Source organism: Lonchura striata, chromosome 5 (genome assembly GCF_046129695.1).
Source record: "Lonchura striata isolate bLonStr1 chromosome 5, bLonStr1.mat, whole genome shotgun sequence".
NCBI lineage: Eukaryota > Metazoa > Chordata > Aves > Passeriformes > Estrildidae > Lonchura > Lonchura striata.
The window spans coordinates 43,521,501-43,534,542 of NC_134607.1; the positions used below are offsets into that span (position 1 = coordinate 43,521,501).

A 13,042-nucleotide genomic window follows, 5' to 3' on the forward strand; every position below is an offset into this window, starting at 1 on the left:
TACTCTATTAAACAAAACAATTGTTTTTTCACACTTAAGCCCGAGAAGCTCCCCATCTCAATTCCCCAAAGCATATATTAAACAAAATAAAGCCTATGCTGTAACAATAGTAAATAAATACAATCTGACTGTTCATTCAATTCCTAGTTAAAAGTCATTCATAAAGTTTCCTCCACATGAATCAATTTTAAAGTAGTCCTAATCCACGTGCTAACATTTAGATAAATTTGATACCAAAACCCAGATCCATTTATCTAGTAAGAACAAAAAAATTGATAGCAGAAGCTGTTTTTATCAACTAGCAGGGCTTTTATTAATTTAACAGAAATATTTTTAAAGTACAGGTTTATTAATAGCATATAATTTGGCAATATGTGATCTATATCTTACCACGCCATTAACTGTCAATTTATATGAAAATAGAAGACACGTTGGTTTTTCCTTTAACATCGTCGTAATTGTTTATGTACCTTTCCCCTAATAATACTAATAAATGCACAGTATTTTTCAGAAAAACTTGGTTTTCTATCACACTGAGCTCTTCTTACCAGATTTTAACATACTACAACCTAGTGTAATTAAAAGAATAGATCTTTTTTCCTATGCCCAAGTTATAACAATGGACACAAATCACAATTTGTGTGTAATTACACAACATGGATCTTATCTTGCATGAAGCTGGACAAAGGTTATGTCCTGTATCTATGCATGGTACTTGGAAGGCAACATACTGACAGGGCTGGTACTGTAATTATTTCCATCCTTGAAATGAGAGACATTTTAAAAACACAAGCTTTCAGGGCAACTAAGTCTTGCATCTGTCATCTCACGTTATTGCCAAGTAATATGCACCCAAATGTAGCTAATCACATAAATGGCATCTGTTACACAATCATGCAATATTTTATCCTATGCACACATTGTAAAGCAGGATAGGTAAGTACCATTTTAAAAGGCGTAAGAGGCTACTGAAAATACATATGGAAACAAAATTCTCATTTACTTTACTAAAACTTGGAAAATATCTTAAATAATACTATTTTATTTCCATTCTGTGCATTTGCTTTCTCTCATTTTATTAATAAAAGAAGTGGTTGTACTTTTACTTATTTAGTTCCTACAATATTTCTGCTGCAGACAGCAATGAAATAATTTGTTCTCTTTGTGAACTTATGTCAGACTGACACTTTCTCATTTTACTTGCAGAATTTTCATGAGGCCCTGGTCTTGTTTCAGCATAAAAATATTTGGGTTACATATAAAAATGTACTTTTGTTAATTATCAGACATTAAAAGTAACACAAGTCAGTGCAACAAATTTTACAGAAAGATTTAAAGCATACAGTGTGTTTACAGAATCCTCTGGTTATATTTACTAAAAGACAACTTACACTGACAAAGACCACAGTACAAAAACATTTGGTTTCATTACTTTTAGAGTTTCCTTTACTGTTTTTGGTGTTCACAGTATAAAAGATGAAGACCCTCACCCCCCAAGAAAACAGATAACCACAGGCAATTAGTCTATTCAAAGGCACTCAGTTTACTTTTTAAGTCTGGCAGCTATTCCTGTCATCATTTGCTGGCCAAATAATCTCTTCAAAAATTCATTCAGCACAATAAATTACACTCGGTGACGAAGCACAGAATCTCATGAACTTATGTGGAAAATTTATTTTGTTAAATAAAATATTCATGATTTTTACAAAACTGATTTTACCAAACAAGGCCTTTGGCCAATTTTGATTTTTTTTTCCCTTTAAGACGTTGAGCCTTAAGCTTCTTTTTTTGCCTGGAATTCATCCATATTGGGTACTGTCCATGCTGGTCTAGAAGAGTTTTTTTGTTTCGTTTATTATCCAGCTCCATTTTGCAGTCATCTGAAAATTAAAGGTATTTTTAGTAAGTAAAGTATCTGAATCAGCTTCATAGAAGCTATTTTGCTACTAGATTCCCCCAAATGCTAAAAATATCCCTAGACACAACACTATTTGTACATAGAGACCTGAAGGGTTTATAAAACTGAAAGCACTTTCCAAACCAATGCAACTGCAACCAAGGGGCTTCAACAGTTGATAGTCAACGTGCAATATTTTTCCTAAAGGCCATGTCTGGGCAAAGCATCTTATTCTTTCATCTGTAATCTATTCCAATCCTGTATCTAAGAACATTGTATATTCCATCATGAAAACATGCATGAAGCCATAGGCTTACTGAAACATATGCACAATTACACACTTTTTAGGATGTAATGTTTAAGATCTGCTCTAAAAAATTATTCTGAGTGGAAGATGAAGACAAGTAAAAAGAATAGTAAGGAGAAAAGGTGAAATACAATGACAATAGGAGTATCAGCCAGTGATGCCACACCTGCCTCAAGGAGTGAGCATGACATCAGGTCTAACACATTTACAGGCAGAAAGAGAGGATTAATGTCTAGGATGAGGAAGACTGCCCATGACATGGTCAGTCCCAAGAACGGCATCCCCAGCTGTCTAACACCCCACGAACATCATGTCTTGGTGACATAACAAAGTGCAAGAGGAACACTTTGCTAAGTACTGAATAGAAGTCTGCTCTGTCATTTCATCCCAACCTTGCTCCCAAACCATATGTGTGAAACTCAAGCCTTTACCGCAAGTTTTATGGAGAGGAAAAACAGACTTATATGTTTGTGCTTGTTTGATGTTGGGAGACAAAGCTCATGAGGAAATAGCCAACATGCTGCTTCAATAGTTGAGGATGATAGTCTACAGCAATCTGCACCAGAGATGTGCTTATGGAGCCCTAAATTGGGGGGAGTTTGCAAATACTTGCAATCAGCAGAGAATCAGCACGGGGGCCTGGTGGCAGAACCAAAAGCCTATCCAATATGGCAGACCTTACACTACTTTTTTCTTAAGAAGTTGGAAAAAAAATCACTGTGTGCTGTAAACAATACCGTAAGGTAACACAGTAAGATGTCTGTAATAGATACCTATGTACTTTCTTTGGCTGTAGGAAGTACATATTATGGGTGAAGTTTTTATCTATTTCAGTTCTTGTAACACTTGGAGATATGAACTCCTTTGTGTTCACAGTTAATCCTGAAACGTCCTCTAAAAGAAGACACCATTATTTTCACAAAAATTGTAACTGTTTTTATTTTCTTAGGTATTTCTGAGGCTGCTATATTTTTTTTTTTTTTGCAAAGCCAAATGAAACTGGCCACCTGCAGAAAAGTTGCCAGCAGAGTTGGAAGGAGGTGCAGGAATGACAGCCATGCGTTTACTTCAGAAACTAAGTTCAAGACAATGATTTCTCCTTCAACTTCAGCATTAGGAGTCTGACAATGTATTCAATTCTACCTATCCCTTAAAGAATAACTTCAACAGATTTGTGGGACAAATATGAACCATGGATAAAATTACAGACTGTACTTGAAGCTAACCTTAACCAGACAAATATTTTTATATACCATTCTATTTCCATTTCCAGTATCAGAACATCTTAAGTGGCATAAATTGGAAAATCAAAATAAAACTATGATTTAGTTTGGATGTCAGTTTTGGAAAGAGGAGGTATCTTTCTGACTCCCATCTAGTATGCAGCTATTTAAAACTTTTTTTTCGTCTTCCTGGGTTACTTTCTTCACATTCGGCTCCAAACACAAAAAGGAAGATGGCATTATCTGTAGATACCTAACACCACCCACTCCTGCACCATGGGCAATGCAACAGTAATTAGCATTCAGAAACTGGGCCCATACTACTCCTACCCCAACTTCTGTATGTTTAGTAGCCTGCTCAAATTAAGACAGTTTGGCAGCAAACATAATGCTGTGATTGCAACAACTGCTAAGTGGTGAAACCGCATTCACCCGATGTCGTCAGAGATCTCTCCACACAATACATTACATACTTTACACACTAAAACCAAACGTTAATAACCTTGTTCCGCAAGTAACCGGATGCAATATGAACGGCAGTGCTGCGAAACGACCAGATTCAATCAATTTAAAGCGTTCTGGCTTTAAAACACAGGCTTTCCTACTTACTGTTCTGCGCCTGCGACAGGCATAGGGCTGATGCTGGCGGTGAAAGGCCCAGGATCAGGAACAGCACCGCAGCACACCGCGCCGCCGGGCGGCCGCAGGCAAAGCCAGCCAGGGCCCCACTCACCTCTCTGCTCCAGCACCTTCTCGGGGGGCAGCACGGTGGCCACCTCCTTGACCTCCTCCATGATGACATCCGCTTTGGTTCCCAGGATCTTCTTCAGCCTCTCCAGCTCCTTGGGCGCGTTCTTCTTCCTCTTCTCCGCCCGCATCTTCCTCCTCCATTTGCTCCTCAGGCTCTTCGCCATGTCCTGCGGGGAGGGAAGCGGGAGCGGTTGGGGGGGCCGCGCGCACGCGGGGGGGCCGCGCGCACGCGGGGGGGGCCGCGCGCACGCGGGGGGGCCGCGCGCACGCGGGGGGGGCCGCCCCGCTCACCTGCCGCGCGCGAGGCCGCCGCACACGCTCGCGCAAGGCCGCGCTGCCCGCCCGCGCATGCGCAAAGAGAGGCGCCCGGCCTCCCGCGGGGGTAGACGGGCTCTACCGTAACTCTCCGAGCGAGCGCGCAGCCGCGTTCCTGCTTCGCGCCCCTGCGGGGCGGCGCCCAGACGCTGCTGCGCGGCCGGGCCGGAGGCATGAAAGGATACACGCGTGTTTCATGACAACGTAAAAAGCGAGGATTTACTCTTAGCTCCTGACCCGCTGTCCTGAGTGCAATCCTAAGGCAAAGGGAGAGATTATCACACTCTCTCATACCCACTCGCAGTGGCACCCGGCCAGCCTCACGGAAAGCGCACCCAGCCCCAGCGTGGGGCAGGCAGGACGCGCCCCTTTCCCGGGTACCGCATCCTCGTCCCTCGGTAACAATCCCTTGCTGGATGGGAAGGAAGCCTTTCAAAATCGGTTTTACGCTCCCTGCTCCTCCAGCATCGCCACAGCGTGGGAAGCAGCCACAGCCACAGCCACAGCACTTCTGCTCTGTCACACCGACCTGTCTGCAGCGCTCACTCCCACGGTCCTGAAACTCGTCTCAGTTCCAGGAACAGACTAAATGCTTTCCAATTTTTATTGATACACAGTGAGTTTTATTATACGTAAGTTGATCAAATGCCATAATCAATCTCCAAATGATTTTTAAGAACAATGAAAGATAGGCAATAATACTAAAATGAAGAATATTCCCTTTAATTAACACCTTCACAGCTTCTATAGCAACAGCCCTTAACTAGGACAGAGTATCTCTCAGAGACAGCATTTCATTTTACCAAACAAAAACTAAAAAAAAAAATTAAAAAAAAACTTAAAAAAAAAATCTTAGTAAAACATTGAAAACATTGCACAATGGTAAACTCCTGCTACCCTTATGTGATTATGTGATACACAAACGAATGATGAATCCCAAAGGAAACATTTTCAGCAGGGAAGCTTATTCTGAGTCAAACAGGAGTTGACAAAATTTTAATCATTAATTACATTGTAAATTAAGTGATTAAAAAAGTGACTGTAATGATGACAGCATGTTAGCTACATAATACACATGGTCTGGAGAAGAACTATAGCTATGTAAAAAGCTATTTTTCCCCTAAGGAAGGACCAATATTCATGGAATGCAAACATAATAAAGATTCAGTCTTTAGAAGGCAGAACTACTGAGTTTGCAGATTATCCATAAACTTAACATTAATTGTGCTGTAGTGAAATCGCTTTTGACTATTTTTTATTAAATGCCTCCAGAAAACGCAGCAAGTGTAAGAACAGATTTATGATGTCCAAGTAGAGATTGATTGCAGCCAGTATGTACTCTTCAGGAGACAGCTTGTGCATCAGCAAATGAGTGTCATAAATAATAAATCCACAGAACAAAAGAGCTCCAGCAGCAGCAAACACCAACTCTATCGTCTCACTATAGAAAAACACCTGGAGACAGATAAAATATGAAAAAGATACTTGTGAATTTCATTTTAAAAATATTAAAATCCCTGCATAATGATACGCCACATTTAAAACACAGTCTTTCTAGTGTTATGTACACAAAACCACAGTATTATAGTGATATTTCAATGTTCTTATTCCATACACTCTCCAGTCACACAATCTCTGAGTAACAGTGCCTCCACTTAAGAGGAGGAAGCTCTGGTCTCCAGAATACTAACAGCAGAACAACTAGAAAACCAAAATACAATTAATCTCAAATCTGCTTCACATTCTCTTCATCTCAATTGACAAATTTTGTCTATCAACCCAAATACCCCTTTTACGTTGGCAAGAACAGCAGCCAACAAAAATCTAAATTGAAAATGTGTGGTTAAAAGATCGCCAGATGATCTAGAACAGCATGATCTAGAACAGTAATGGATCTGATTAGGAATTTTCTTTCATTAAGCTATATTGGCTGATCCAAACCTTTTAGTTATACTAAAAGTTAGTAAAAGGTCTGAGCAACCTGATCTTAGTGGAAGGTGTCCCTGCTCATGGCAGGGAGGCTAGAACTAGATGATCTTTGAGGTCCATCCCAGCCCACACCATTCTGTGATTCTGTAAATATCTTTTAACTGTGAACATGAAGTATCTTACCCTCAAGAAACTTGAGAAGATTAAAATCCACAAACAAGCAAAGAGGCTGAAAGAAAATAAAATACACTGTGATCAACACTACACTTTCTTTTAGATTTGACTTAAAATATCCTTTTTTCTAAAACCTCTTCACAATATATTTGGCAAGTAAATATCTGGAATTCTTATATGCCAACTGGTCTCAGATGTTCATTCTGATGTTCACTGGTCTTAGCAGTAAAAATTTTGTAAAGCTGTCAAAAGTTATGTTCTAACTTTAATTTTTTAAAAGATTTGACACATCTGCCTTCTCTCTCAGTAAAAAATCCAGGTAAACTAGTTTTCTAATTGCTTTAAGATTCTTTACCACTGAAAATAATTTACCAGGGATCAGAACTGGGTAAAATTAATAATTTAAAATAAATAACCCCCACCATTTCCTTGAAGCAGATCCTATTGACCTGTACTCCTTATAATACCTGCAAAGCTTGCTTTAAGAAAGAAAAAAACTCAAAGCCTTAACAGCAACAAAAATGTAAAAAAAAAAAAAAATCAACATACCCTGCTCCAAATTTGCTGAAGTCTCTCTTTGACTGCAAGGTATATGCAGTCAATCCAAGAAATACAGAAGCAGTAAGAATAAAGGCTTGCAAAACGATGGAGACATCATAGAAACTCACTACAAACAGAAAAAGTAATCTGTCAATTAAAGAACTCTATACTATGTATTTTCTGAGTTATCTTTTGAAGAAACAGAAATTTAAACTTTGAATAAAATTAAGTAAATTATGCCTGAACTTGTCTTTGTATTTCAAATTCATGATCATAGGATTCAGGGTTCTTGTACTAGATAAGTTTGTCAGTTACTTTATAGCTGTAGCTTCTCAAATGGAAACAACAGGTCTTGCCTAGTTAAGAATTATGTAAATACCAACAAAACAAAAGATTTTAAGCACAGATAACAGAGATATTAAGGAAAAAAACTATATAAATTTTTCACGATACTGAAACAAGGGGAAAATTAAAAGAGTCCCCTATAAAGGCTCAAAGTTTTGATTAGGGGAGAGGAGGGGAAAGATAACAGAAACACGTGCAGCCTTTTTCTTCCCTCCTTCCTCCTTTATCTTTCCTTTCCCAAATCAGGATATCATAAGCCAGGATGAAGAGATTTCATCTTATGCTTATTGTTCAAGGTGATTCCATGATGTGACTGCACACTACCTCATTTCAACCCTGATGATGAAGCACAGAATTTTCCAAACTCAGATTCCCTTTGAGGAAATTGAGGGGGCAGGTAGGACTATTTCAACTTGAAGATCAGCTCTGCTGAGAGCCGAACATTATGAACGAGAGCATTTTAAGCTATACTGAAAGAATGGATTCCCCAACTCATTCCTTACTTCAAGTTTATATGGTTTCATTTCTGAATCAGAATTGAGTGTTCTCCCTTGATTTCCTGGTTTTGCTAAACTCCTATCACTGTCATTGAAATTTTCAAACAGGATCCATTATCATTTTAGTCACATCTAGAAAACCCTAATGGCAATATAGCACAATATAATGGATTAATTTTCCAAATTCTTTATGGAATCAGACAATAGGATGGCTACTATTTACCTGTAATGGCAACTGTCAGTGCTTCCAGTAGTGTCTACAAAAAGCAAACCCAAAAATATGGAAGAATAAAAAAAAAAAAAAACAAACCATTAAACATTAGGTCTCCTGTTAAATCTTTATGTAAGAAAACATGTTTCATTTTCAACAAGAGAATGGAAATCACACTTTCTTACTGGGCTGGAAGTTGTGTTACATAAAAAGAGTACAATACAAAGTAAAATGAGTAAGAAACTATCCCTATAGAAAAACGTCACATTTTCTACTGTAAGTGCACAGCATTTATATGACACTTCTAACAAACTATTCAAGGGGCTATAGAAGGAATACATTTGTAATATCTTGTTGGACAGCTGTCTAATATAGTGTCTGCATCAGTTTCCTTTCCATCTTATCCTTTAAACAATCTGTTCACTTGCATAGCAAAGCTGTCTTTCTGTTTTATCACACATACAATTTAGGCAACTCTTAGAACATCAAATTTTAATTGAGCTATTGTGTCTTCTTTTCAGAAGACTGATTTGCTACATAACTCAAAATATCCAAGAGCAACTGTTAGCCTGGATCTACATATTCACATCAGGCAGAAGACTCAAATTTGAGGACAGCTCTGATTGATCTACCTATTCTGGAAACATGTTGGGAATTTAGCATCAAAAAGACAGCAACTGGAGGAATAAATAATATGGCTGGTTTGGGTCTCTGCTGGAGGCTGTCCATTAAACAATTTAGGTAACAGGATTATCTCTTCCTTTCCTACTGAGCAGTAGGAAAAAAATCCCTGACATCAACAGAACAATGAGAGCAGATAGATTTCTATATGCACACAAAAATCCTTGCTCAAACTGGTTCCAAGTTCTAACATTCTTTCTAAAAAGATGCTGAAAGAAACCTGAAGTTCCTGCTATCTGGGAATAACCTGTGGACAGAATCTCCAAACAGTTAAGTCAGACCTTCAAAAATATATAGGATGCCTTTCAAAGAATACAAGAAATACAAATTACATACCTCTAGTTTCAAGGAATTAATTGCAATGCAAGATATTCTAGGGACTATTACACTGAATTAATTAATTAATTAATAATTTAACTTAACTAAACACTTACAAATCCAAACAGCAGGTATAAATTAACAGGGTGCTGGTGTCTGTAGAGGGTCAGTGCCACGATCACAGCCAGAGATCCAAACCCAGATATTAAAAGCAAGGCAGGCCTGTAAAATTCCATATTAAAAAAAAAAAAAAAAAAGCAATCAAAATTGAATACCTGTAAGACTATAAAACAATTTATATAAAACCAAACTTTTAAGTTATCATCTAGGAAAAGATATCCAAAGTAAATGTATTGCAGGTTTACAATGAAACTGTTCTAAAACATACTACTACAGTCACTAGTACAGTCACAAGTAAAGGTAACTTTTTCATACTAAGGCTGAAGATTGCCCAGAAATCCATTACCTGGGAATGAATACATACAAAAAAGAAAATCCATCCATACAAACTAAGAATATTAAAGTGTATGTACTGTTTTGCCTGTTCTGAACTCCATATTCAGAGAACTATTTTTCATAAGCGCCTGAATGCAACAAACATGGGCACTAACCGCACCAAAGAAAATCAGTACTGAACAGTAAGTATTGCTAAATCATTCAAGTAGCTCTCCAAGGAAAAACAAGACCAACAGGAAATACAAAATCACAACAGTTCTAAGTGAGCAGGGCAATTTTAAATTATCAGATTTAAGCAGAAAACTACAGTTTTACAACTACTGTTGTATATACTACAGGCTATACAGAAACTGAAACTTTCATGCAGTGTTTAATCCTCCTTTTTCATTTGGGCTTTAAAGTGAAAGTAAAAGTCCAAAGGTGCACTTGGAGGAAAACAGAAACTAGACTCAGTGCTCTCCTCCTCCTTTCCCAGCTGTTCTTTTCCCTGGCCTGTTCACCACTGTTTGCATTTTGAGATTTATCATGAAAACCTGAGAGGTAAAAAGAAATATGCCCACATGAATTTAAGCAGACTAATTCTTTTGTGGGAGTGGGGAGGGAGTAAGGAGAAAAAGAAGATGGGAGAGGGAGAAAGAGGAATAAGACGTGATTCTGCTTTTTGGAACAGGCACCTATAAACAACAGCATTCTAAAGAGATTCTAAAGGTTGTTAGACGGTAAAACAAGAAATGTCAGTGACTGAGATGTTCTGCAACTTATGTAAAAGTTTGCATAGCATAAATATTGAAATAAGCACTAATAATTAAGCATTGCTTGAAATAAACAACAACACAACAAAAAAAATTGCTTTCATAGTAAACCAAGAAGAAAAATGTCACAGAAAAACAGTTACTCCCTAATCAAGTTAAAAATATATATTACAACAATGAAACACAGGTTATAAAAAGGATTAGGAAGACTGAAGTGTAGCAACAAGTTACGTAATTTATACCTAACACATGCTAAATAGGTGCATTTCACTTTAGAATTTACCTCTCATGAACAAATGCCTGCACTCCAGTAGAGTATAGGAAAATTGCAGATGTGACTGTGGTCAATAGAACTTGAACAGAAAGAATGCTGTAGACCTTTCGCAGAAACGCTGGAATAAGAAAAATAAAAATGAAACCACTTTTGACTTGCACTTCAAAGTTCAACAGTAAATCGGATACAGGTTTTCATTTTCATAAGGAACCATTATAACATCATAGTGAAAAAGCACAGAACAAAGTCATAAAAAGCCATTTTACTTAACCTGGCACAGTATTACGGCAAAATTAGATTGATTCCTGGACATCATTATTTAACTATTAACAATGATGACAAAAGAAATATAAAAAACATTTGCAAGGCATTTAATTGCCATTCTCACTATACTAACAGCATACCTTCTCCATCCTGTTACTGGTGCCTAATGGACCTGACAGAGAATTAACATGGAAGGCATACCAAATGCTTCAGTGGAAGAAACAAAAGTTTTAACACCTCACAGAAGAAATTCAAATCCTTCGGTCTCATGGTTAAACTTCTGTAATTACGGTCACTAATTCTAGTATTTATAAATCACAGAATGAGTATATTGGAATAGACCCGTGAGAGCACTGTGCCCAACCTATGGCTTAGAGCGCCGTGTCAGACAGACCATGGCACCCGCTGCCACGTCCCGGCTTTCCTTCAACACCCCCGGGAGCTGCGTCTCTGCAGGGACTACGCATCTCATGTGTCACGTCTGGACTCCGCCACTGAACGAAATCAAGTCTGAATGTACTCAGGGTGCCGGTTCACGGGCTAATTCCACTCAGGAGAGAACCTGTCCCCTTCACGGTTAAACGACAAAGCCTTCGCCGGCCGCGGCCCCTCACCCTGGGTATCTAACCCGGACTAAACAGCGCCCTGGCTCCGCACTCCCAACCTTCAGCCAGGCTAAAACACTGCGCGGAGCCGGGCTGCCGCCAAGGCCGGAGCTGACCGGGATGTCACAGAGGCACCTGTCGGCAGCGGCCTCGCCAGCGGGGGCGGCGGGGGCCTCTCCGCAAGCGCCTGGGGGGCCGAGGAGAGGCCGTGCGGCTCTCCCACTGCTCCGCAGTCCTTACCCATGCGGATGTGGACGCTGGCCGAGGCCACGTTGCTGCCATAGTTGAAGTCATCCTCGATGGAGCTCCGCGGGTAGCGCTGCTCCGCCGCCATGGCCGCCGCCCTCCGCCGCTTCCGGGGGGCGCGGCCGCGGCAGCGCCGGGCCGCGGCAGCGCCGGGCCGCGGCAGCGCCGGGCCGCGGCAGCGCCGGGCCGCGGCAGCGCCGGGCCGCGGCAGCGCCGGGCCGCGGCAGCGCCGGGCCGCGGCAGCGCAGCCGGCAGCGCGGCCCTTGGGCTCCGCCTCCCCGCGCTCCGCCCCGCTGCGGACCCGCGGAGGGCGCTCCGAGCAGGATGCTACCTCGGTTCTCCCGTGCGTGTCGTGTCCTTCCATCTCAGCGTAACTGAACAGAAAGCAAAGATGCCCGGCGTTTCTCAGGCGCCACAAAGCACTTGGTGCAGCCGGACTTGATGGTAGCTCACACTGAGCAATCACAAAAGCTACGATTTGGGGATGTGGATGGGGGGAGCGAAGCAGGTTATTTTTTTAACTGGTGAATATTATCTAAAGTGTGCCGAGAAACTGAAGCGACAGACAGTTTAGAAATATATGTCATAGATTTGACTAGAAGTGCTTTTGAAAATTGGAAAATAATGGCCTGAACTGTATTCAGCTTCTCAAGGGAGGAGCAAATCAAGTCTATGATTTTGTGATGAAATAATCTTGAGCAGCTTTTCTACTGAGGCGATTTAAGATAGTACATTTCACTTGCAGAGACAAGAATTATGAGCATGACTTTATATGCTGGGAAGCATTTATTATTTTTTTACCATAATTTTACATTTTTTAGTTGCTGCAGAGTAGGATCATTCAGTTTAAATCCTGAATTTGGAGCTTGATGCGTTGTTCACACTGCTGAATGGTAACTGTTTTGACACAGTTGTGCTGTGTGCTTTCTTGCATCTGCTTCTGCAGAAGAACAACACTGATGTTCTCCCAGAAGAAGCATTCAGAGTTCTGGTAAAGCATCTAGTGTTGCATTCTCCAAATATATGCAGTGAAAAGTGCTATTTTCTTTAAAATACCTGTTAGAGGTGTTTTGTGTGAGAAATGGAAAATTTCAGAGCATTGCCACAGAGTTGACTCCTGCAAATAGTTTGAAGCTTGAGATGATTGAAAGACAGATATAATAGTAGCCTTCAGATATTCTTTATAAGGCTGTTGGAGTCCTCCAGCTGTGGAGAAAGTGTCACATAAGAGGTAGCATGGCTTAAACTGCACTAGGGA

General features: G+C 40.1%; 2 protein-coding genes across 2 annotated transcripts; both read right to left on the reverse strand.

The window, feature by feature from the left end:
• Positions 1-1,418: 1,418 nt before the first annotated feature.
• Positions 1,419-4,552, reverse strand: LLPH (LLP homolog, long-term synaptic facilitation factor). The gene is made up of 3 exons (XM_021547397.3): positions 4,469-4,552; positions 4,161-4,344; positions 1,419-1,880 (listed from the first exon to the last, which is right to left on the reverse strand). Exons 2-3 carry the CDS (start codon positions 4,339-4,341, stop codon positions 1,717-1,719), a joined length of 345 nt encoding a protein of 114 aa, XP_021403072.1. The 5' UTR covers positions 4,342-4,344; positions 4,469-4,552; the 3' UTR covers positions 1,419-1,716.
• A 540-nt stretch (positions 4,553-5,092) lies between these two features.
• On the reverse strand, positions 5,093-11,924 carry TMBIM4 (transmembrane BAX inhibitor motif containing 4). Its single transcript, XM_021547406.3, has 7 exons — positions 11,779-11,924; positions 10,679-10,787; positions 9,304-9,409; positions 8,201-8,234; positions 7,145-7,262; positions 6,605-6,650; positions 5,093-5,947 (listed from the first exon to the last, which is right to left on the reverse strand). The coding sequence occupies exons 1-7, from the start codon at positions 11,870-11,872 to the stop codon at positions 5,741-5,743; spliced, it is 714 nt and encodes a 237-aa protein (XP_021403081.2). The 5' UTR covers positions 11,873-11,924; the 3' UTR covers positions 5,093-5,740.
• Between the last annotated feature and the right edge of the window lie 1,118 nt (positions 11,925-13,042).

What these genes read in the sequence shown, in the direction of transcription:
- LLPH (XM_021547397.3), bottom strand. Translation starts at nt 4,341, where the DNA reads ATGGCGAAGAGCCTGAGGAGCAAATGGAGGAGGAAGATGCGGGCGGAG. An exon ending in GAAGGTGCTGGAGCAGAGAG is followed by an intron (nt 1,881 to 4,160) that starts GTGAGTGGGGCC and finishes TTTAATTTTCAG; the next exon opens with ATGACTGCAAAATGGAGCTG.
- TMBIM4 (XM_021547406.3), bottom strand. Translation starts at nt 11,872, where the DNA reads ATGGCGGCGGAGCAGCGCTACCCGCGGAGCTCCATCGAGGATGACTTC. An exon ending in CAGGCATTTGTTCATGAGAG is followed by an intron (nt 9,410 to 10,678) that starts GTAAATTCTAAA and finishes GGAATTTTACAG; the next exon opens with GCCTGCCTTGCTTTTAATAT. An exon ending in TCTTCTCAAGTTTCTTGAGG is followed by an intron (nt 5,948 to 6,604) that starts GTAAGATACTTC and finishes ATCTGTCTCCAG; the next exon opens with GTGTTTTTCTATAGTGAGAC.